Raw genomic sequence first — 22148 nt, 5'->3', positions numbered from 1 at the left:
CCCAAACGTTGCCATGCCAAGGACCCCCATATAGCATTATTCTCTGTCGGCGACCCCCCTGTTGCAATTTTTTTTTTAAATGAGTACATTATGATGGAAAATATGACAAATTAATCATACAGTGTGGTGACCACCTATTAATACACTGGTTCATAATTCACACATGGAACTAAAGTTGGGGTTTTGTTTCCACACGGACATTTTATGTGTTGTCTATATATGTTGTGTGCCCTCCTGTCTTCTCTCTTTTCTTCCCGGACTGCAACCAGACAACATGACCTGTATTATGCTCTAATAAAGTTCCCTTTTGCACCTTCATTGCACCGCCTCTGACTCCCTATCTCTCGGTACTACAACAGCTTAATACATGTTCTACTATCACCACAATGAAACACGTCCAGAAGAATGTCATGCAAAGCTGCCTGCCTGCCTTCCTTTGATTCTGTCTGAACTGTCTGGTCTTTTTAATGTTTAATGTCAACCATTTGTGCAGATAGAATGAAGTAGAAAAGATCGCCGATGCTAGTGTTAGCATTTCTCCCCCGGGCTTAAATTGTGTATTATAGAATGATCACACCGGTGACAGTACTCATCATCATCATCATCATCATCATCATCATCATCATCATCATCATCATCATCATCATCATCATCATCATCTTCTTCTTTATTTAAAGAGACTCTTGGTCCATTATTACAAAACATACAACACTCAAATATAAATTAAAAAAGGCAGTTATACCAATGTTTCCACAGAGGTGACTGGTATCGTACAGCACTGAAACACGGATTTTAAAGCAGCATAATGACAGAGTTATGAGAAACATTCAATCGACAGATGAATTTGTACATTAGATTTCTCAAAAGAGCATGGAACGTGTTGACTCGTGCATTACAGAACATTTCACTTGCACTGCACCACCTTGGTTTTCTAAGCAGTATACGCAAACAGTCATTATGCAACCTGGAGCTTCCGGAGGCTCGCCTTCTTATACTTGACCCACAAGGGGGCAGAGAAGAGTGCAATAAGCTCTAAAGAGGTTCACCTTAACCTTATCTGAACACCAAGAGAATTTTCTAGCCAACATGTTAGCTTGTATATATAAGACACGCCGCTGTCTATACATGTCATCATCATCATCAGCCATTTCATCTGTGATGTGTCCCAGATACTAAGTGTTACAGCAAACAGACAGCACCTGTCCTGATAGATAGAATGTTGGAAAACAAAGGTTCTTATCCCCTTTTGCTCTGCAGATCATTACAGCGCTCTTCTTAGCATTGTATTTAACGGCAAATTTGACTCCGTAATCAGAACAAACATTTAGCAACTGTTGAAAACCAACACTGCTAGGAGAAACAATTGCCAGATCATCAGCATACTGTACATAAGATGGTTTACAATCACATTACCAATCACACACCCTGTTTTACAGACACTTAAATCATCTGATAGATCATTCATATAGATATTAAAAAGGCATGGTGAGAGGAGCCCCCCCTGGCGGACTCCATTACCAACACCAAATGGCGCCGAGACTGCATTCCCCCATTTGATCCGCATGCTCTGGTTGGCATACCAATAAGCCAGGATCCTAATTATACTGTTAGGCACACCCCTTTGTCTCCATTTTAAAAACAGTTTATGATGGTTAACTCGGTCAAAAGCCTTAGAGCAGTGGTAACCAACCTTTGCAAGCCCAAGATCACTTTTTATTCCAAAATGTAAACTGAGATCTACCAATCCGATATCTTCCAAAAAACCCACTTAGGAGTAAGACTATTCATCGTCATGTTTATTTGTGCAATCAATTTATGTTACAACAGGCTCAATGTACGTGTAAAGATGCACACAAAGAAAGACACAGTTATGCACAGTTATCTGTGCAATGTACAATATTCATATTTACGGCATATCTGTTCAATACAAACTATTAATATTTACAGTATCTGTTCAATGCACTATATTTAGTTTCTCAGTTCAATTAGTAATATTCACATGTACAGATATTAGCCTACAGTTCAATGTAATCCATATTAAGTTTCTCTGTTCAAAGCACAATATATTTTCAATGCTCAAGTTGCTCAATCAGCCTGCCTTTAATGAGACTGCTGTGACTGCACATTATCTGTAAGCCTTTTGAAATCTGGCTGATAGTTAGTGATTGCCAGCCGGAGGTAATGTTTAAGCGCACATGACGCAATCAGTGGATACCTCGCTCTACTCAGTCACGAGTGACCAAAAGTCCTGATCTCTTGCTCTGGCCTTCAATTCAATGTCACTTTGCATTTCAATGATCTCCATGTCAACACCCATAGGTAATGTAAACACCTCCTGCATTTTAGCTGACAGCTGTTCAATGTCAACGCTGAGGAAAGGGTTTGATACAAAACCAACTACTTGCCCCATGTCTTGTAGCTCTACAAATCGAGCACCAAATTCTGATGTCAGTTTGTTAAAATGGGCGCAGAATTATTCAGGATGGAAAGCAGTTTTGTCTGTGAGGTTTTGTGACACCTTTTCAAGATTTGGGAAGTGTGTCAGCCTTGCATGTCTTAACTGAGTGGTCCACAAACTGACCGTGGTAAATTTGGTTTTATATTGGACGTTGGATATTCGACACATTCGAAAAATCTATTTAACACGAATTTTTGTCAAACCAACTTCGATGTGTTAATACAAGGCCTGCCTATATAACACAAAGCTTCTTTTGTCAAAAAACCCACCTTTTGATTTTATACTATTTTTTTAATGTTAAAAAATGCTATACATCTATTATGCGGCTTGACCTTTTCACCTACCCATGTCAAAACACATCTGATGAACTCAGCTAACTGCCCTAACACAAGGCTTCTTTTGTCAAAGAAAAAAAAAACCTTTGATTTTATACAACTTTTTTATGTTAAATGCTATAAATCTATTATGCGGCTTGACCTTTTCACCTACCGATATCAAAACATACCTGTGAACTATATATTATACAAGTTAGCATACAAAAAATGTAGGCAGGCTATACTTTATTTATGTGTACTTTTTACACACACTAAGTAATTAAATAAATACAACTTATAACGATGTGAAATATTTACATATGAACAGGAAATCAAATAGATGTATTGGTTATCGCACAGGGTACATTGCCATTGTGCCAGTTCTTTTGGAACATGTACCATCTGGGTTGCTGTTAGGCACATGTAATGGAACCACCTTCCACATGAGTCACACTGGGTCTACAAAGAAAAACGAATTGAACATTTCATATTGGTGATATGATTTTTTTTTGTGCATAATGTAAATGACAACATTTTAAAAAAATCACAGATTTGTCATTTTTTGACCAGAATATATTTTAATAACAATAATATATTTTGCATAATATCAGCATAGTGTAATTTTGTGAAGGTGCATATGTATCCTATCTTTTTATGTAACTACTTCTGCTCCTTTAACAACAGGTTATTCCAACAACTAATGCTTTCTGATTTCTTTCTAATCTCCAATACACATTCCTGCATTTAATATGTTCGTGTTGTTGGATTTCAGGCATCGAAAAAAAGTTTGTTTAAACAACCAACCAACCAACCAGAGCATGAACATTTTTATTTTATTTGGAAAATATTTTTTTTTTGGAAAATATTATTATTATTATTATTTTTAAATGCTAGGGATCGACAGTGAAGGCTTTGAAGATCGACCATTCGATCACGATCGACCTGTTGGTTACCCCTGCCTTAGAGGCATCAATGAAACCAATCAGAACAGTGGAATTCTGTCTTCTATATGTTTCTACCATTTCCTTCAAAGCATAGATAGCTCAGTACCATGCTTAGCCTTGAAGCCAAACTGGTTATCTGAGGTACATAAATAAGAACATAGTCTATCTAACAAAATTATTTCCAGGACTTTGGATAACACACTGGCTATAACTATAGGTTACTTACGTAACCCCAGTCTCAGAGTAACATGAAGTGAGATGTCTCACTATGGGATGCGCCTCATCGCGGAGCAAACAGAAGCATCAATCTCATTACGCCAATCCTGATTGGCTGGTGATCTTGACGTCAGCGTCAGGGAAATCACCCCCTATAAGTAGCTTGCGCCACAACGCATGCGTCATTCAAAATAAGCACCTCTTCTCGCTTCACCATAGCAAGGAGGGCCGTCTGGTGAGACATCTCACTTCATGTTACTCTGATTTCTGGGGTTACGTAAGTAACCTATAGTTCTCGTTCATAACACTCTGTTCGATGTCTCACTATGGGAAATTGTAGCTCCCGTATTGCCAGACGAGCTTATCTCGAAAATCACCGATCAACCAGAATTTAACAGGTAGAGTCCCGACTCAACAAAGTGCCCAGCACTGCTCGGGCCACGCTTGGAGCGGAGACGTCAAGCCTGTAAAAGCGGACAAAAGTGAGCGGCGAGGACCAGCTCGCCGCTGCACAGATGTCTTGGATGGAAACACCCTTGAACAAAGCCCAGGATGTAGCCAGGCCCCGAGTCGAGTGAGCCCGCAGACCCGAAGGTGCTTGCAAACTCTGACTCGTATAGGCCAAAGCAATTGCCTCCACAATCCAGTGGGAGAGCCGTTGCTTAGTAACAGGCTTGCCCTTGTGAGGGTTAGCCCAGGACACAAAGAGTTGGTCATTAAGACGAAGCTCTTTTGATCTGTCCATATATGTGTGTAAAGCCCGGACTGGACACAACAGATCCTGCTGCTTCTCCCCGGAGGAAACCAGCGGCGGAGGAAATGCCTCAATGTCAATTGGGGTACACCAACCAACCACCTTTGGTGTAAAGGCAGGTTTGGGCTTCAACAACAATCTCGTTTGCCCTGGGGCGAACTGAGTGCATGACGGATGTACAGACAGTGCATGAATATCACTGACCCGCTTGGCGGATGCCAGGGCCAGTAACAGCACTGTCTTGAGTGACAGATGTTTCATGTCAGCTCCTTCCAGGGGTTCAAATGGGGTCATTCTGAGCCCATTTAAAACCACTGCCAAGTCCCATAAGGGCACCAGCGACCTGGAGACAGGGAGGAGCCTGCGAGTTCCCTTCATAAAACGGCAAACCAAAGGATGTTGGCTAGCCGTCTTACCCTCAAAGCCCACATGGCATCCAGCAATAGCAGCCAGATACACCTTGATCGTGGAGAAAGCTCTGTGTTTATCGATCAAGTCCCGTAGAAATGATAAAATCACCCCGACAGGACATTGAAAAGAGATGTGTCCTTCTTAAAGGCACCACTCCTCAAACATCCTCCACTTATGCGGCTTTCACACCAGCGCTTTTCAGTTTCTAGCTCCGAGCGGGAGCTTTTCTGGTTCAGCTCCGGTTTCCCTTTTCAGCTCCCGCTCTGTTCACACCGCCCACTGGCGCCCCAGAGCTGCCCCTGCTGCGTCATGACGTCACCGTTTACATCGCTGATTTGCTCCCCAACGGCAGCCATTACGGCGCTCACAACAACAACAACAACAACAACTGCGTCGGGTCGATGATCGTGTTGCTTTTAATCACACGAAGCCAGAATAAATTGAATAACGACTTCTCCAACCTTATACTTTGCTCCAGAGTGCCGTGGTTCATTGTTTATTAATGTGTTTCTGCAGCATTTACCGACCGCTGCAGTGCTGGCTGCTCTTCCGCGGGAGTTTATTCTCCCGTTAGCTCCCGGTTAGCTCACACTGCAGCGGCCGCTCTAAAGTATTCACTGTCCGACTCACACAAGCAGCTGATGCATATCCCCAGTTCCCCTTAGCCTAAGTGAATGTGTGTCAGTCTGAATTGACACTGTTTGGTATCACAACGCTGTTATGAAAGTTTCTCTGGTATAAAACGGGTGATGTTACCATAGCAACCGAAGCTAAACTGACTACTTGCATCTGATAGCTGCAATAATACAAAACAACACGTCTGCCTCTCTCCACAATGATCGATAACAGTGAACGGATGGTCAAAGTAAGGTACAAATAAACAGAATCACACGAAGCCTGGTTAGTGTTGCCTGACTTTATAAAGTGTGTTTATAGGCACTACTGCTTGTAGGCAGGCATAACAGTCGACCCATGTTCAGGGGAGGTGGGTTTAGTTTCCTGCACGCCTCGACGTAAGAGAGACGTAAGCGACGCCACCTCTTAGCTCCGAAGCTCTTGCCTCTAGACCGACAATTCTTTGGAGCTGGAAGTGAACCCGATTCCGGAGCTAAGAGCCGGCGCCGCTGCGGTGTGAACAGGAAAAACCGGCGCTTTTCAGCTCCAGCTCCGAGCCGGAACTGAAAAAGCGCTGGTGTGAAAGGGGCATTACAGTCGTAAAGAGACCTGGTGGAGGAAGATTTTGCACTCTGAATAGTGTTTATCACCTTCTGAGGGAGTCCCACTGTATTCAGATTGTACCACTCACGGGTCAGGCCCATAGTGCCCCGCGCTCTGGGCGTGGGTGAAGGATCGCCCCACCCGCCTGTCCCTGCGTGGTGGGGGCTGCGATGGCTGCCCGCACAACAGCTGATATATCTCCGTCAGTCCGTACGTTGCGGGCTAGGGCGGAACCATCAGGATAAGTGTGTGGCGTTGCTCCTTCACTCTGGCCAGTTGGGGGTAACAGAGCCAGGGGTGGGAACGCGTACAGAGGACCCGGAGGTCAATCGTGTACGAGTGCGTCCCCGCCTAACAGTGCGTTTAAATCGTGCATTAAAGAGAACAGCTGTCATTGAGCATTTTTTCTTTATGCGAACAGATTTAACGCGGCTCTGCCGTAACGCACCCACAGCGGACTCACGATCCTTGGATGTGGAGTCCAGTCTGCATAGAGTGGTGCACCTCTGGACAGTAGTTCTGTCCCGAGGTGCATCACTCCCGGTACCTGTGTCGCTCTCAGATGCGGCTTTCACACCAGCGCTTTTCAGTTTCTAGCTCCGAGCGGGAGCTTTTCTGGTTCAGCTCCGGTTTCCCTTTTCAGCTCCCGCTCTGTGCACACCGCCCACTGGCGCCCCAGAGCTGCCTCTGCTGCGTCATGACGTCACCGTTTACATCGCTGATTTGCCCCCCAACGGCAGCTCACAACAACAACAACTGCGTCGGGTCGATGATCGTGTTGCTTTTAATCACACGAAGCCAGAATAAATTGAATAACGACTTCTCCAACCTTATACTTTTCTCCAGAGTGCCGTGGTTCATTGTTTATTAATGTGTTTCTGCAGCATTTACCGACCGCTGCAGTGCTGCTCTTCCACAGGAGTTTATTCTCCCGTTAGCTCCCGGTTAGCTCACACTGCAGCGGCCGCTCTAAAGTATTCACTGTCCGACTCACACAAGCAGCTGATGCATAAGTGAATGTGTGTCAGTCTGAATTGACACTGTTTGGTATCACAACGCTGTTATGAAAGTTTCTCTGGTATAAAACGGGTGATGTTAGCATAGCAACCGAAGCTAAACTGACTACTTGCATCCGATAGCTGCAATAATACAAAACAACACGTCTGCCTCTCTCCACAATGATCGATAACAGCGAACGGATGGTCAAAGTAAGGCACACATAAACAGAATCACACGAAGCCTGGTTAGTGTTGCCTGACTTTATAAAGTGTGTTTATAGGCACTACTGCTTGTAGGCAGGCATAACAGTCGACCCATGGGAGGTGGGTTTAGTTTCCTGCACGCCTCGACGTAAGCGACGTCACCTCTTAGCTCCAAAGCTCTTGCCTCTGGACCGACAATTTTTTGGAGCTGGAAATGAAGCGGATTCCGGAGCTTCCGCAGCTCCGGTGTGAACTGGAAAACCCGGCGCTTTTCAGGCTCTTGCTCCGAGCCGGAGCTGAAAAGGCGCTGGTGTGAAAGGGGCAAGAGAGAGGAGACGTCTGCTCAGTAGCGGCAGCTCGATTCTGATTGGCTTGAAGGGCGGTCTTGTGATTTAGAAAATAAAAAATAAAATGTTAATAAATAAAAAATAGTAAAAGATTGGCATCAAAGGACACACAGATTGATAGATAATATGCAGTTATTAATAACATCTAAAAAAAAGAAAAATGTAACTTTAAAAAAAGAAAATAATTCCCCTTTCCCTCAAACTTTGCGTGAACCTCCTGGCGGCCCCCACTTTGAAAAACACTGGCCTAGGCTACCCATTCAAATTCAGTTTAACTTAGTTTTGCTTAATTTATATTAAGCCTTTATACTAGTCTTAATAACATTAGTCATGGGTATTACAAGGACCACACCGCTGTTTTGTCAACTTTTTTTTACGAAGATACAGACTGCCTCAGTTCCGCATCTTATTATTATTTTTGTTGTTTTGTTTCCCATTGTAAAGCGTCCTTGGGTCTCTTGAAAGGCGCTATAACAATTGAAATTATTATCTTACTGTTGAAACAGCGAAATGATCAGATATTTGTGTGAGGTTCGACAAGTTTTATTTTCAATCAAACAGCTGTGAAGCTCATTGTGATCTCATTCACTATGATTCATTTCCAGTCATAAAAGTGCAATCATAAAAGCCTGGGTAGAGACTATTGTGAAATACAAATACACGGTCCATTACCATTATTCATCCTAAAAACAAAAAGCAGGATACACACCTCACTTGAAATGTAATTCACAATCTATAGCGTAACATACATGCAAGTAGTGGAAGAAATACCATGTGGTATTAGAATGGGGCCAGTATTGTCGTGTTTTACATATTTTACCTAAACTTCTTGAACTGGGGGCATTTCAGGATCCTCAAAGTCTACTCTTCACCATTACTTTGCATAACTGGCTGGCTGCTGTGCAATTATTGAATCAGTTTACATACAGATCATCCAGCAGATGAAAACAATCTGACAAATTGAGCACCTGATAAATAAAATGTATTATTATTATTATTGCATTTTGCTCTGGCAGTAGGTGAATGAGATTTAGTTCATGCTCCCAGGTTCCACCATCTTCTTATTGTAAGGGTGAACTTTTTGTGGGGATCATTATCCTAGACTCCATGCTTCTGATCAATGGCACTGAGGAGAGAGAGAGAGAGTAACCCGTTATCTTAAAGACAATACAATGAAGGGTAATTTGCTGCAACTGTTACATTATTTACATTGTTATACTCTAGTCACATCATGTTCACTGTTTTCACCATGTTTTACAATCTCAGAAAATACTTATATTGCTAATTGAGATATTTATCTACTGTAGCTATAAATGTGTCTTAATGAGCTGAGGCTGAGTACTTGCATGTATGTTTTAAACAGGCAAGAAAGCGTCTCCCTAATATGCTAACTCACATATAACCCTGTGCTTACCTGCTCACTTTGCTGCTAAAAGATTTCTCTTGGTAAATAAATCGTTGCTCCTTTCACTTCCTCAGCATCCACCTGTGGGCTCTCCTCTCCAAAACCACTGAGGATGATCTCTTCCTATATTCTCATCTGTTGCTTAAAACACTTCACAGGAAGTGATAGTCCAGTTCACTTTATATTTCAATACACCAGTTCTCTATGTACTTTAAACTCACTGCATCTGTGAAGTAAAATGTCTGCAGTGCTTCAAATGTAAAGTATGTTTATTTTACAGGCTGATTAAGCTCCTACAGTATCTGCAATCCTATCCATCGTATTTGAAGCAACACTTCTTATTGCAATCATGGAAGTTAAGCCACAAATTCAGTCACTGATTTGATCTGAATCCCCATCATACAAATATATGATGATATGACACTTTTAGTTTAACTGTGGATGATTTTCTTGGGAGTGTATGTGTGGTTGTTTGCTTCTCTCATACCGGTATAATACACATTTGCATCCCATCCGTCCTTCAGCCAGGCAGAGCTCCTGGTGTCCTCTCGGGACTGGAGGCTTTCATACGCTGCAAACAAAAGTAACCAAAACCGAATGTTACATTGTGAGTAAATAAATAAATGATACTTATATAAAACCTTTAGCTTCCCTAAGTTAAGGGATCAGGCAAATTGTAGTTTTGGCTGTATAAATAACTTCTAGCGGCAGATTTACCAAATAATTGAATGTCTTGTTATGTAACATACTCACCCCACAAATGATGAACAACATATAGGTCCCCGATCTGTGAGAAGAAGCCGCCGATTGCTTCGTTGTTTTCCTGTCTGTGCATGATTGCCCTCGCCCTGTTGTGAGACATGTTATTTTCAGGGGTATAATGATCACCTAAACAGTAACACCGGTTATACTTAATGCTATCTTCTGAAAAAGTTCAGGCGGCTGATATTATCTATTTTTAGGAAAATATTAAGCCTTACCAGTGGTTTCCCCATTCAATCATGGTTCCTGGCTGAAACACAAGTGTGGAGGTAAATTATTAAAACAATTCAAACATGACATAGCTTGTTTATTTTACACGGACCGACCAACTCAATAAGCCCATATGCAGGAAGAACTTCAGATTTGGTTGCACACAGATTTGATCATAGTTGTGTTTTTAACCACTTTATCAAGTACACCTCTAAATGTGTGGACAGCTCACTACCTAACCCAATAAGTCAACTGTGAATAACAAAAGGTGTAAAATCACACTCTTAGCATTTGTAAGGGCTTGTCTGAGCATGGGCAGGGTGGAATACAAGTATGATTGAACAAATTCCTAACCTCTTGGCATTAATGTGAGAGAAAAGAGGAAACAAATATAATTATTTCAAGACAACAGGAAGACCAAAGGTATGCAAAAGATTTTGTCAGTTATGTGTATAGTACCATAACACTCTATTAAACAGTGATGGTAAACAACTAGCGTGGACAAAGATCCCCTTGGCTCATAGGCTTGAACATTTCAGCCTAATTTAAAAGCCACCTACCTCTTCATCCTCATGTTAATAATACCTGTATGTGTACAAAGTGGCTCTTACATTCAGTTTATGGACAGGCTGCTCTGTGATACAAATGGTTAGATTACATACTTTGGTAAACAAAATTCATCAGTGTCAGCTAAGCCATGATAGACACTCAAAGAATATGTAATTATAAATATTAGTGTTCCTGTAAAAAATATGTTTTTGCAACAATTTGGAACTGCAATATTAAAGGTGGGGTAGGTACATTTGAGAAACCGGCTCGAGATACACTTTTTGTTATATTCCATGGAATGCTCTTAACATCCCGATAGCAATGAATATCTTAAGTGCTTTGACAAAAAATCCATAACAAAATGTCATCTGCGTAGCGCTGTAAAAAGCACGACCAATCGTTTTAGACGGCCCGGCTAAAATAACTGGATGGCCTTCCTGCCTGTCAGCCTTCCATCTGTGCACAAACTTATCTCGTGCCCTCATTGGTCATATGTGTGTTGGAGGAGGGGCTCTGGAAGGAAGTGGCAGATTTTTTCCGGTTGTGTATTTTTAAATTCTAGCACACTCGAGCTGGTTTCTCCAAAATGACCTACCCCACCTTTAAGTATGGGTTAATTTATTATGAGATGACCATTACAAAATAAAAGATCTGCTGCACAGAGAATTTACATCCGACATTTTTATCATTTTCACGGGGGTTAAATCAGTAAATTCATTGGTATTTTTACTTGAATGAAACTACCCAACTGAGAGAACTGACTCATGTCAATTCTATATCATTCTGAAAATAAAATCTATAGTGTAAAGTGCAGGAACATGTTAGTCATGGCATTAATGTGTACAATATATGTGGATATACCTTGAGAAAATATGTTCGCATTTCATAGATGTTTGGTCCTGGTCTGGGCACGGGTTCATTCCAGAAACTGAATTCCAGGAGGAGCTGATTTCGCCTTGAAATCAACATTTTTGCCCTCTCTTTGCGAAACTCGAAATACGCCTGAAGGGAGATAAAAATGTTTTCAATAAGATATACTATACAGTTATTTTATTGTGCTCAATTGAAAAAGGAAATTCTGGAATGCTGATAAGAAACTCAAATCAGTGTAAATTGCATTTTAAATATCAGTTTTTCCATTCTGTGCAAGAAGGTTAACGCTTAAGAAACAGTTCAGTCAACCTTGTCATTGTTCAGCTTCTTCAGGCATTCAGTCAAGGCCGGGTATCCTCCTCTGTATCGCCATAGATGCACTGCAACAAACAGAGCAGCAGATGTCACTGCAGCACTGTGGGAGGACTGAAGCCACCCACACCGCAAACAGACACAGTCCAATGCATTGTGATCACTTCTGCCTGTCACTGAATAATAATTCCTTACATTTATTATAGCGCTTTTTCAATGACTAAAAGCGTTTTACATATACACACATTACACATATATCATACATGCAATGGTCAGATACTGTGGACAATACCCACAGGAGCAAGTTCAGGTGAAGTGTCTTGCCCAAGGACACACCGGCTTTACAGACGCAGCAGCGGCGGGTTTCACCTTGATCTGATGATCATTGCACAGTGCACTGCGCCACACCGTCCATCTTCACGCCTCGAGGTCATCGAGGCGCTTTTACAAGTACACATTGGTATTATACATGTACTGTGGACAATACCCACAGGAGCAAATCCGGGTGAAGTGTCTTGCCCAAGGACACAACGGCCTGACGCAGTGGTGGCAGGAGCGGGTTTCGAACTGGAGTTCCCCAGCACTCCCCCTTGATCTGATGATCGGATGCACAGACCACTGCGCCACCCATCCCGATAATGATCCTAATGTACATTATACAGTGTAAATGAGCATGTGTAGGGGGAGAAGCGCTGGCGTGAGTCATCTGGTAGTGTCTGTACATTTCTCTGTCATGCTCTGCCAAACAATTCACTGCAGCTATGAACATTCATGGGGCCAGAAAAAAGGTACTAACCCTCAAACAAACGGTGAATGTGATCAACAAGATGTGACACTTTTTTATTTATTTTTTAACATGTTGTCTGTTTACTGTTGTGATTGCTGCTTACCTGCTTGGTCCTGTTCTCCATACCAGGTATTCCAGCTTCCGACCACCTCACATGGGTAATCCTGGTTCTGATGGAGCCTGGTTTGCACCTCAGCCCTAAGGGCAGCATAACAAATATTACGATATTTGATCAATTGCGTGAATGTGCCAGAAGCCATAATATACTGTCACCAGGAACAACTCGAAGGCCCTCAGAGAGTAATAAGTCCACAAATATCCATCTTGCTGTTACACCCAAGAGATCACTTCAAGTTTACAATGAATTACTCTTGAGATTCTGCAGGACTATTATGCAATAATTTCCATCTCAGAATTATACGAAACAAAATGTAATTAGCAGCTCATTAACTGAAAGCATAATTTACCTAATCTCAGTAATCTGTCTTTAATTATGTGGAAATGCAGGTTTTCAAAATGTACGTTTGAAAAAAACCTAATTAGACATGCAAAGGATTTCGTACTTCTCGAAATATACTATATTGTTTCAATAAATGCAAGACACATTTTAAAGCAGTGAACACACTCACTCTAGACTGTTGTATGCTTCCATGCACTCTGGTTTGACGTTGTGAACTGGAAAAAAAAAGACAGTCATATCACAAAGAGGTGCTTTTTTTTTTTATAAAAGCAACCCTTAAAATGTCTCAACAAAGTAATTTCACACTCCGATTCAGCACAGGCTCCTATTCAAAAAACTGATTTGCTTTCAATAGGTTATACGCTACGGGCCGATAGAGTGTTCAAATTGAAATCCCCACATGGTGTGATGTATGCCACAAAAAAGATCAAAGCCCTAGGAAGAATGATAGATTTCTGTACAAGAGACAGACACAGTTATCACCACAGACTCAAAGGAAAACGTTGTTTTGATGTCGCTTTAAAACTGTACAGACTTGACACCTCACCTCACACTATAATATATTGACTTGTTGCTGCCTGTATGTTTCACATGTATGATATAACAACAATGTGTTAAAGTGCAAAGCTGTGCTTGTCCGTAATGTCATGTAACATATAGTTCTCTCTGAGGTCACTGAAGCCAGATTTAATTGTATCAACATTATTTGTTTAGCCATTTTCTACAGAGATAAATGGATGATAGACTGTTGAAACATAAAACAGAATACATTTCATTATAATATGATGCAACACATGTATCCCATTGACTTGTGTCTGGCCCTGTGCAGCCTCACACTGAATGAAGTCAAACCTTCACTTGAACCAAAGTATAGATCTTTATGCCTACATTGAATTTTATACAGGTTGCTGGTCTCTTTCTTTGACAACAGGTTGGAGTGGGCATCTTTCCTGGCATCCAGTTTGTGCGCAAAGACGGAACGGAACCAGCCTTTGTCTCCGCTTTCCGAAAACCTCCTACACAGAAACGAGATGACAGAAGTATCATAAAGGCTCAAAGCAACAACGTAAAAAGTTTTTGGATTTAAAAAGGAAAAACTCAAACGTGGAGATCTGCGTGACATATCAGCTAAAAGATGGTAACATTCTTTGATATGAAAACATGCATACTGTAGGAGTGAGTGGGATGAATAGTAGCTTGTGTCTTCAGGAAAACAGTAACACCTCTTCTCAACCACTGTGGAGTGGATAAGGGGAATTGTAATCACTTTAGTAACTATTGTTACTTAATCAGTATTAAGGAATGAATAACAGTTTCTCAAAGTCAGAGGGGACAGGTATATACTCATTTAATCGGTTGGGTATTTTAAAAGGAACTGGGCTAAAGAAAATAAACTGGAAAGGAATAGAATGGTGGCATTACAGCAAACAGGGACAATTGCACTTTTGATACTAATACGTTGAGGTAAAAAAATATTATTTAAGGCTTGAATAATCACAAAAACAATCCATAAATGTAATTGGTTGTATAGAGCTATGTAATGCTAAATATTGCTTCAACGCTGAGAATGACATTCAATCCAAGGACAGTTTAAGGATTCCCTTTTAATGGACTTTGAATTCTAAAACATTTTTTTAAAGCTGCTTCAATGTCAACATTAACTTCAATTTAGGGATTTCTGTGTGTGTTGGACCAAGAACAGTCCAGAGAGGATAGTTGGTATATGTCCACTAATGGATTAAGAAGAAGCTATATTGTGCATACGTTTACTTTTTAATTCACAGACACTTTCTAAGGCTTTATTTAATATTCTGAAATCCCCAATCAAACTTTCAAGGTCAGAGAGACTTCTTTTGTATTAACCTTAAGGGCTTTAATTAGAAACTATAATTAGAATGTACCATGGCTCCTCTGAAACATAACAAAAGTAGTAATCGAGCTAGAAAATATGTTGCTGGATAAAGCCAGATACAGGGGAGATGCATACAGTGTAGAGGCACAGATAAGATGTCAACAAGTGGTGGTTAAACTAAGTGAAGCTTTACAGGACAAAGTTCAGAGGTCCAGCAAATGATTAAAGCTGCTTTGGAAAACTGCCTGGTTGTTTAGTTAATAATGACCCTGCTGTCTTACATAGAAGGTGTTTACTTCAGCATATTTAATGTAGGCTATTACACGCACACATTGACCCACTTTACCATTCAGTTCTTAAACTTGATGTGGATACAAATATAGATAAAAAGTTAAGATGCAGGCTGAAATAAACAAAAAAACTTGGTTTGTGTTGCATAGACACAGAAAATTCTGTTTAGCAATATTTTTGTTTGGTAACGTTTTTATAGCAAACTATCGCACATAATTTCCAAGTTCAGGCATGTAAGGTTAGATTTTAAAATGTAACCTACTCTTACACTTAAAAGGTAAACATACAGAACGTTGCACAGGCTTTTTAATAAACGTGTAATTATGCTGTACAGTTAAAATAACTTATTTACCTGGTTGCTCGGTGCAGCCTCGAGGAATACCCGAACAACATCTGTCCTCTGGACCACACAGTCGTGGCCATGTTCTCTGTCAACGAAAAACTTATTTGGACACGTAAAAGCAGCAGTGTGGTTAATGTTTACCTCCTGGCGCTGCCCTCTGTCTTGTGACGCCGGGCTAACCCTTCAACTGCTAAAGGGGGTTAGCCCGCCGGGGATTTAAAAACACGCGAGACTCTGTGACGCAGTTACGCAGGGGTCGATGAGTTTACTTAAAACATGAATGTGATGCTTTAATTGTTTGCAGGAAATGCATATTTAATTTAATTGTAGGCCTTTTTATTCATGCCATTCTATAGGCTTGGCAATTTAATGCTTTGGTATTTGGAGCATTTGTATATTACAGGCATTAAGTTAAGTCATCAAGGTTCAAGGTTCTTTATTTCTCATACGAACATAGCTACAGAGTAGTTATGTAAATGTTCATCCCTAAAAAATAAAGCATACATTATATTAGAAAATACATTATTGTAAGTCCAAATAGCCTACTGTATGGGGGATGAAACCATTCAAAGATTTAAATTAAATGACTAAATGTACAATCTGAAAGGTTGTAACTATAGTTTAGCAGCTGGTAGCTATATTTGCTCTTTTGGTCAAAAACAAAATCCAGATAGGCTACCTTAAAACCTTTCCCTGCAAAGCAACTACAGACAAAGAAACAAGAACTACAACCTTTAACAAAATAATTACTATGCAGTGCAGAAAATATAAAACTCAAGCAAAGACCATTAAGTATCTATACTGTAGCCTAAGTATAAATGGTTTAGCACCTTTCTATCCCTGGATTTAAATAAGACAACCTGTATCTAACGCTGTTGGAGTTGTTCTGCTGCAGTAAACAAGCCTCTTATCTAACAGTGGATCATTCTTTCAAAGCTGGTTTCTCTATTAGACTAGTCATGCAGTACTTATATCCTTTTTGTGCAACCCACTTTCACTTCTTTTCATACACAATGGGGTGCTCTCTGATCCTCTCTATCATTCTACCCACTGACATTATATAACATCAAATCAGATCATACCTAAAAAGATTCCTCAATACCTGTATTGTATGCCAGTGTGCAATGACTTTAACAACACCATATTTTAAGCACACACACATGCAGTACTCAACATTTTTAAAACAAAGAAACAGTCTCTTAATTATATTTACGTTAGATTATCTGGCATTAAAAACCTTTCATTTACAGTGTAGTGGAATATATTTGTTGAATTTACATGTTTTTTAAATGATATCGTTGCATACATCCATCCTTTGGTTAATTTGTCGATGAAAACTATAGGTTACTTACGTAACCCCAGTACTCAGAGTAACATGAAGTGAGATGTCTCACTATGGGATGCACCTCATCGCGGAGCAAACAGAAGCATCAATCTCATTACGCCAATCCTGATTTGCTGGTGATCTTGATGTCAGCGTCAGGGAATTCACCCCCTATAAGTAGCTTGCGCCACAACGCATGCGTCATTCAAAATAAGCACCTCTTCTCGCTTCACCATAGCAAGGAGGGCCGTCTGGTGAGACATCTCACTTCATGTTACTCTGAGGGCTGGGGTTACGTAAGTAACCTATAGTTCTCATTCATAACACTCCGTTCGATGTCTCACTATGGGAAATTGTAGCTCCCGTATTGTCAGACGAGCTTATCTCGAAAATCACCAAACCAACCAGAACTTAACAGGTAGAGCTCTGACTCAACCAGGTGCCCAGCACTGCTTGAGTCACACTGGGAGCAGAACGTCCAGCCTGTTAAGAGGCGGACAAAAGTGAGCGGCGAGGACCAGCTCGCCGCCGCACCAATGTCTTGGATGGGAGACATCCTGGACAGAGCCCAGGATGCAGCCAGACCCTGAGTCGAAAGAGCTCGCGGACCCGAGGGTGACTGCGAACTCTGACTCGTATGGGCCCCAAAGCCATTGCTTCCACAAACCAGTGGGAGAGCCGTTGCTTAGTAACAGGCTTGCCCTTATAAGGGTTAGCCCAGGACACAAGGGGTTGGTCATTATGACGAAGCACCCTTGATCTGTCTCTGTACGTGCGTAAAGCACGGGCTAGACACAGCAAATCCGGCCGCTGTTCCCCGGAGGAATACAGTGGCGGGGAGGATGCCTCAATGTCAAATGTGGTACCTGAACCAACCGCCTTAAGATAAAAGCAGGGTTGGGCTTCAACCACACTCTGTTTGCCCTGGGGCGAACTGAGTGCATGAAGACTGTTCAGATAGCGCATGAGTGCCACTGGCTCGCTTGGCAGCTGCCAGGGTCAGCTTCATGTCACACTGTATTCAGATTGTACCACTCACGGGCCAGGCCCATAGAGCCAAGTGCTCTGGGTGTGGGTGAAAGATCGCCCCCCCCGCTTGGGACAGTATGTCCCTGCGTAGTGGGAGCTGCCATGGCTGCCCGCACAGCAGCTGATATATCTCCGCTAGCCAGTACATAGTTGACCAGTGCGGAGCTATCAGGATAAGTGTGTGGCGTTGCTCTCTCACTCTGGCCAGAGTTGGGGGTATCAGAGCCAGGGGTGGGAACGCGTACAGAAGGCCCGGGGGCCAATCGTGCACGAGTGCATCCACACCTAACGGTGCATTTAGATCGCGCATCGAAAAGAACAGCTGACACTGAGCGTTGTCTTTCGATGCAAACAGATCCACCGCGGCTCTGCCCCACCGCGGCTCTGCCGTAACGCACCCACAGCTGGCTCACAATCCTTGGATGTAGAGTCCAGTCTGCATAAAGTGGTATACCTCTGGACAGTAGATCTTCCCCGAGGTTCATCACTCCCGGTACGTGCGTCGCTCTCAGAGAGAGGAGACGTCTACCGCTCCATAGGATCAGTTTGCGCGCCAGTGTGTGTAACTGGAGAGAACGCAAACCCCCTTCGCGGTTAATATACGATATTGTGGTCGTATTGTCTGTCCTCACGAGGACGTGATGTCCCCTGAGGAAAGGCAGAAAGCATTTCAGGGTGAGAAACACCGCTAAAAGCTCCAGGTAATTTATGTGCGTCCGCTGGAGGTCTCTGCTCCAGAGACCCCTCACCGGGCGACCTTCATAAATACCTCCCCAACCTGTCAGACATGCGTCCGTGGTGACCACTTTCCGTGAAAGGACAGCACCCATAGGCACACCTCGTACTAAAAAAAGTCGGGTGCAGCCAGTGGCGCAGTGCCTTTTACGCATTTCACAGTAACCATCACTCTCCGTGCGCCATGGCGCACAGGGTTTAGTTTTAGGGCGGCCACCCAGCGCTGAAACTCCCTCATGTGTAAGCGTCCCAGTCGTACGACCAGGATGGCTGACGCCATGAGCCCCAGCAATCGCAGGCATGATCTGAAGAGAACATGTTTGCGCAGCTGGAAAAGAGCGAGACAAGCTCTGAAAGCTTTCACTCTTTCCGCTGACAAGCGAGCTGAAAAGGGCACCGAGTTCAGGCGTAAACCCAGGAAGAGTATAGTCTGCACGGGGCACAACATGCTCTTCTCTGTGTTTATTATGAAACCCAGGTTGAGCAGGTGCTTTACGAGGACATTTGTGTGCGTAACAGCCTCCTGCTCCGACTGTGCGAGAAGCAGCCAGTCGTCCAGGTAGGTCGCCAGGCGAATACCCTGTTGTCTTAACGGGGCTATCGCGGCTTCCGTACATCGTACAAACACCCTTGGACTGAGAGACAGACCGAAGGGGAGTACTCTGTATTCATAACAGATCCCCTGAAATGCGAATCTCAGATATTTCCTGTGTGGGTAATATACTGGGATGTGAAAATACGCATCTTTCAGGTCGACTGATGTAAACCAGTCGTCTTGTCGCACGAGCCGCAGCAGAGATGTGTTCAGAGCCCTCAAATCAAGTATTGGCCGAATTCCGTTCCCTCCCCGTTTGGGAACGAGGAAGTACTTGGAATAGAAGCCGCCCTGACTCTGCTCGGCGGGTACAATAGATATAGCCCTCTTTTCTAGGAGTGAGAGAATCTCTCTCTCCAGAATATGGGCTGACTCTCCTCGGGCCTGCGAATGCAGAATGCCCGAGAAGCGAGGGGGGGTGACAGCGAATTGGAGTCTGTAGCCCCGTGTTACTGTCTTGAAAACCCAAGCAGATGATGTGAGCATCTTCCACTGCATGCTCCTTAGAGCCAGTGGAGATGTCACGTCTCTTCCCCTCTGAGTCTCTATTTGTTGTGTTATGGGGCCCTCTAGTGTCTGAGCACAGTGGTGCCCATTTTCGACAATCCCCACCGACACTGCGCATGCGCATGACGGTGGTGCCTTCACAACCCCAGCCAGCACTGCGCATGCGCGTGGCGGTGGTGCCTTCACAGACCCGCCTGTAATCCGCCTTTTGAGAGATGTCGTAGCTGCTCTCAGAAGGGGAACAGTTGACGGGCTGTTTATTGGTTTTATTGTTTTTCTTTTCATTTTTTTGAGCTGCGCCCTCGGCCTGAAGCCTGGATGCGTCAGCGGCAAATGTTTTATGACAGAAAAATCAACAAATGTGTGACATGTGTTTGTGCGGACTTGAGGATGGTGTTGAGGCATCTCTCGAGGCGGCGGGAACACATTTAGAGCTGGGGAACCGTGGACTTCCAGCTCTGTCACAGAGGGGAGAAGGAGGGGCTGTCACGCCACTCGCTTCTTCTTCCTCGACTGCTGGCCGAAATTCTGGGTTGGCTGCGCCTGAGCTGCAGCCGGAACCGGAGATTTTCTAGGCCAGAGGGGCGGGCTGCGACCTCTGCGTCTTCGGTGTTTTAAACCGAGCAGGGTTCGAGGCAGCTTGGGCGAAGGACTGCTGCTGCGAAGGACTGCTGCTGTGAAGGACTGCTGCTGCGAAGGACTGCTGCTGCGAAGGCAGCGGCTGGACCCTTCGAGGGAGGCAGAGGTGGAGTGCCTCGTCCTCCTTCTTTTTCGACTCACACCTCCTTTGCATGGAGGCGAGAGCGGAGCCGAAAATTCCCTCGGGAACGATGGGCATATCCAGCACATCCTCCTTTTCCCGGTCTGGGAGGTTGGTGAGGTTGAGCCATCTCGCTCTTTCCTGCACCACCATGATCCCCATTGCCTTGCCCGTGGCCTGGACGGCGCAGCGTTGGACACGGAGACAAATGTCCGTGACCGCTGCCATCTCATCCAGAGTGGCTGCCCCGGTTACCCGACAGGTCCTCGCAGAGCTCCACTTGGTAAGCGGTTAGCAGCGAGGACACATTCAGGGCCCTGGCGGACAACGCTGTGACTTTGTAGGACCGTTCAGTCATTGTCGACTGAAATCGGTCCGACTTTGCTTGCAGCGTGGGGTTCCTGCTTGGTGACGGGCCCATCCTCGGTAGGAGGTGGGCCGAGCAGCCCTCGCTCCAGGCTTTGCAGCCTGAGCCGATGACATGAAGATGTCCTCTTCATGTTCATCCGACTCGGACAGGAGGAACACCGAGGCGTCCTCTTCGTCCTCATCGTAGTCCAGCTCGAGGACATCCTCTGCGGGTGAGACCATGGTGAGGTCTAACCGGGAGCCCCAGCTCGGTAAAGCGTGGGGTCCCGTTCCCGCGTGTCTTGCCGTCACCGGTTCTGCAGCCATTGCAGATAATGAGCCCCAGACCGACACGGAGAGGGGTTCACTCTCTGCGGCGGACGCCCCCGCGTCTTGACTGCCGGCCGGCAGATCAGTGGACATGGGGGGGTCCTGCTCCGACAGGCTAGCTTGGCGTGCTAGCCGTCGGCGGAGGCTCTTCACGGTGAAGCGGACACAATGTCCGCACGAGCCGGGGTTGTCGATAGCGCCTTGGGCGTGTTCCAGCCCGAGGCAGGACGAGCAGACCTGGTGTGTGTCTGTGCCCGAGATCTTCAACCCGCAGCCGCAGAGTTGAGCCACCGAGTCCCTGACTCCTCTGGTGTGAGGGAGAGAGGCGTCCATCTTGTTCGCCTCGTGGCGTGGAGAGGACCCGCTCTCAACAGGTAAATTGGGAGAAAAAGGTGTTACCACCCTGTCCTTAATCCGGAGAAAAGGACGGTGTGGGTCTTTTATTCCCGGAGAATACTGACTGGTGTGACAGTATGCTCCTTTAATCCTTTCCTCCTCCTTGGAGAAGAGAAAAGAAAAAACTTCCTCGCTACCGTGGTGTCGATAGTGAGGGAGCGAGCTAGCAACAGGTGTGCTGCTAGCTTGAAAAAATCAGACCTATCTTACTTTCCGGGGAAGAGAAGGGCGAGGTCGATTTCAATACTAACTGGCGTTAGTATTACCGTCTTCCTGCAAAGCAGAAGGAGTAGCCGGCGAGCGCCCGTCGACCGAAATGGATATTTGGGTTCAGTCTGTGGACCGTTAAGCTTGTCCGGCTACTATAGAGATGTGCTCTGAAGCGAGAAGAGGTGTTTGAATGACACATGCGTTGT

At 44.0% G+C, this 22148-nt stretch overlaps 1 protein-coding gene across 1 annotated transcript; it reads right to left on the bottom strand.

Annotated features, from left to right (window-relative positions):
• Window positions 1–8377: 8377 nt before the first annotated feature.
• On the bottom strand, window positions 8378–17154 carry nipsnap1 (nipsnap homolog 1 (C. elegans)). The gene is made up of 10 exons (XM_034091967.2): window positions 15718–17154; window positions 14111–14238; window positions 13392–13437; window positions 12866–12960; window positions 11973–12043; window positions 11652–11792; window positions 10250–10281; window positions 10023–10117; window positions 9757–9840; window positions 8378–8990 (listed from the first exon to the last, which is right to left on the bottom strand). Exons 1-10 carry the CDS (start codon window positions 15786–15788, stop codon window positions 8926–8928), a joined length of 828 nt encoding a protein of 275 aa, XP_033947858.1. The 5' UTR covers window positions 15789–17154; the 3' UTR covers window positions 8378–8925.
• Window positions 17155–22148: the final 4994 nt, after the last annotated feature.

This window comes from Pseudochaenichthys georgianus, chromosome 9, assembly GCF_902827115.2.
Source record: "Pseudochaenichthys georgianus chromosome 9, fPseGeo1.2, whole genome shotgun sequence".
In the NCBI taxonomy this organism is placed as follows: domain Eukaryota; kingdom Metazoa; phylum Chordata; class Actinopteri; order Perciformes; family Channichthyidae; genus Pseudochaenichthys; species Pseudochaenichthys georgianus.
This window is presented reverse-complemented; position numbering and strand designations above follow the sequence as displayed.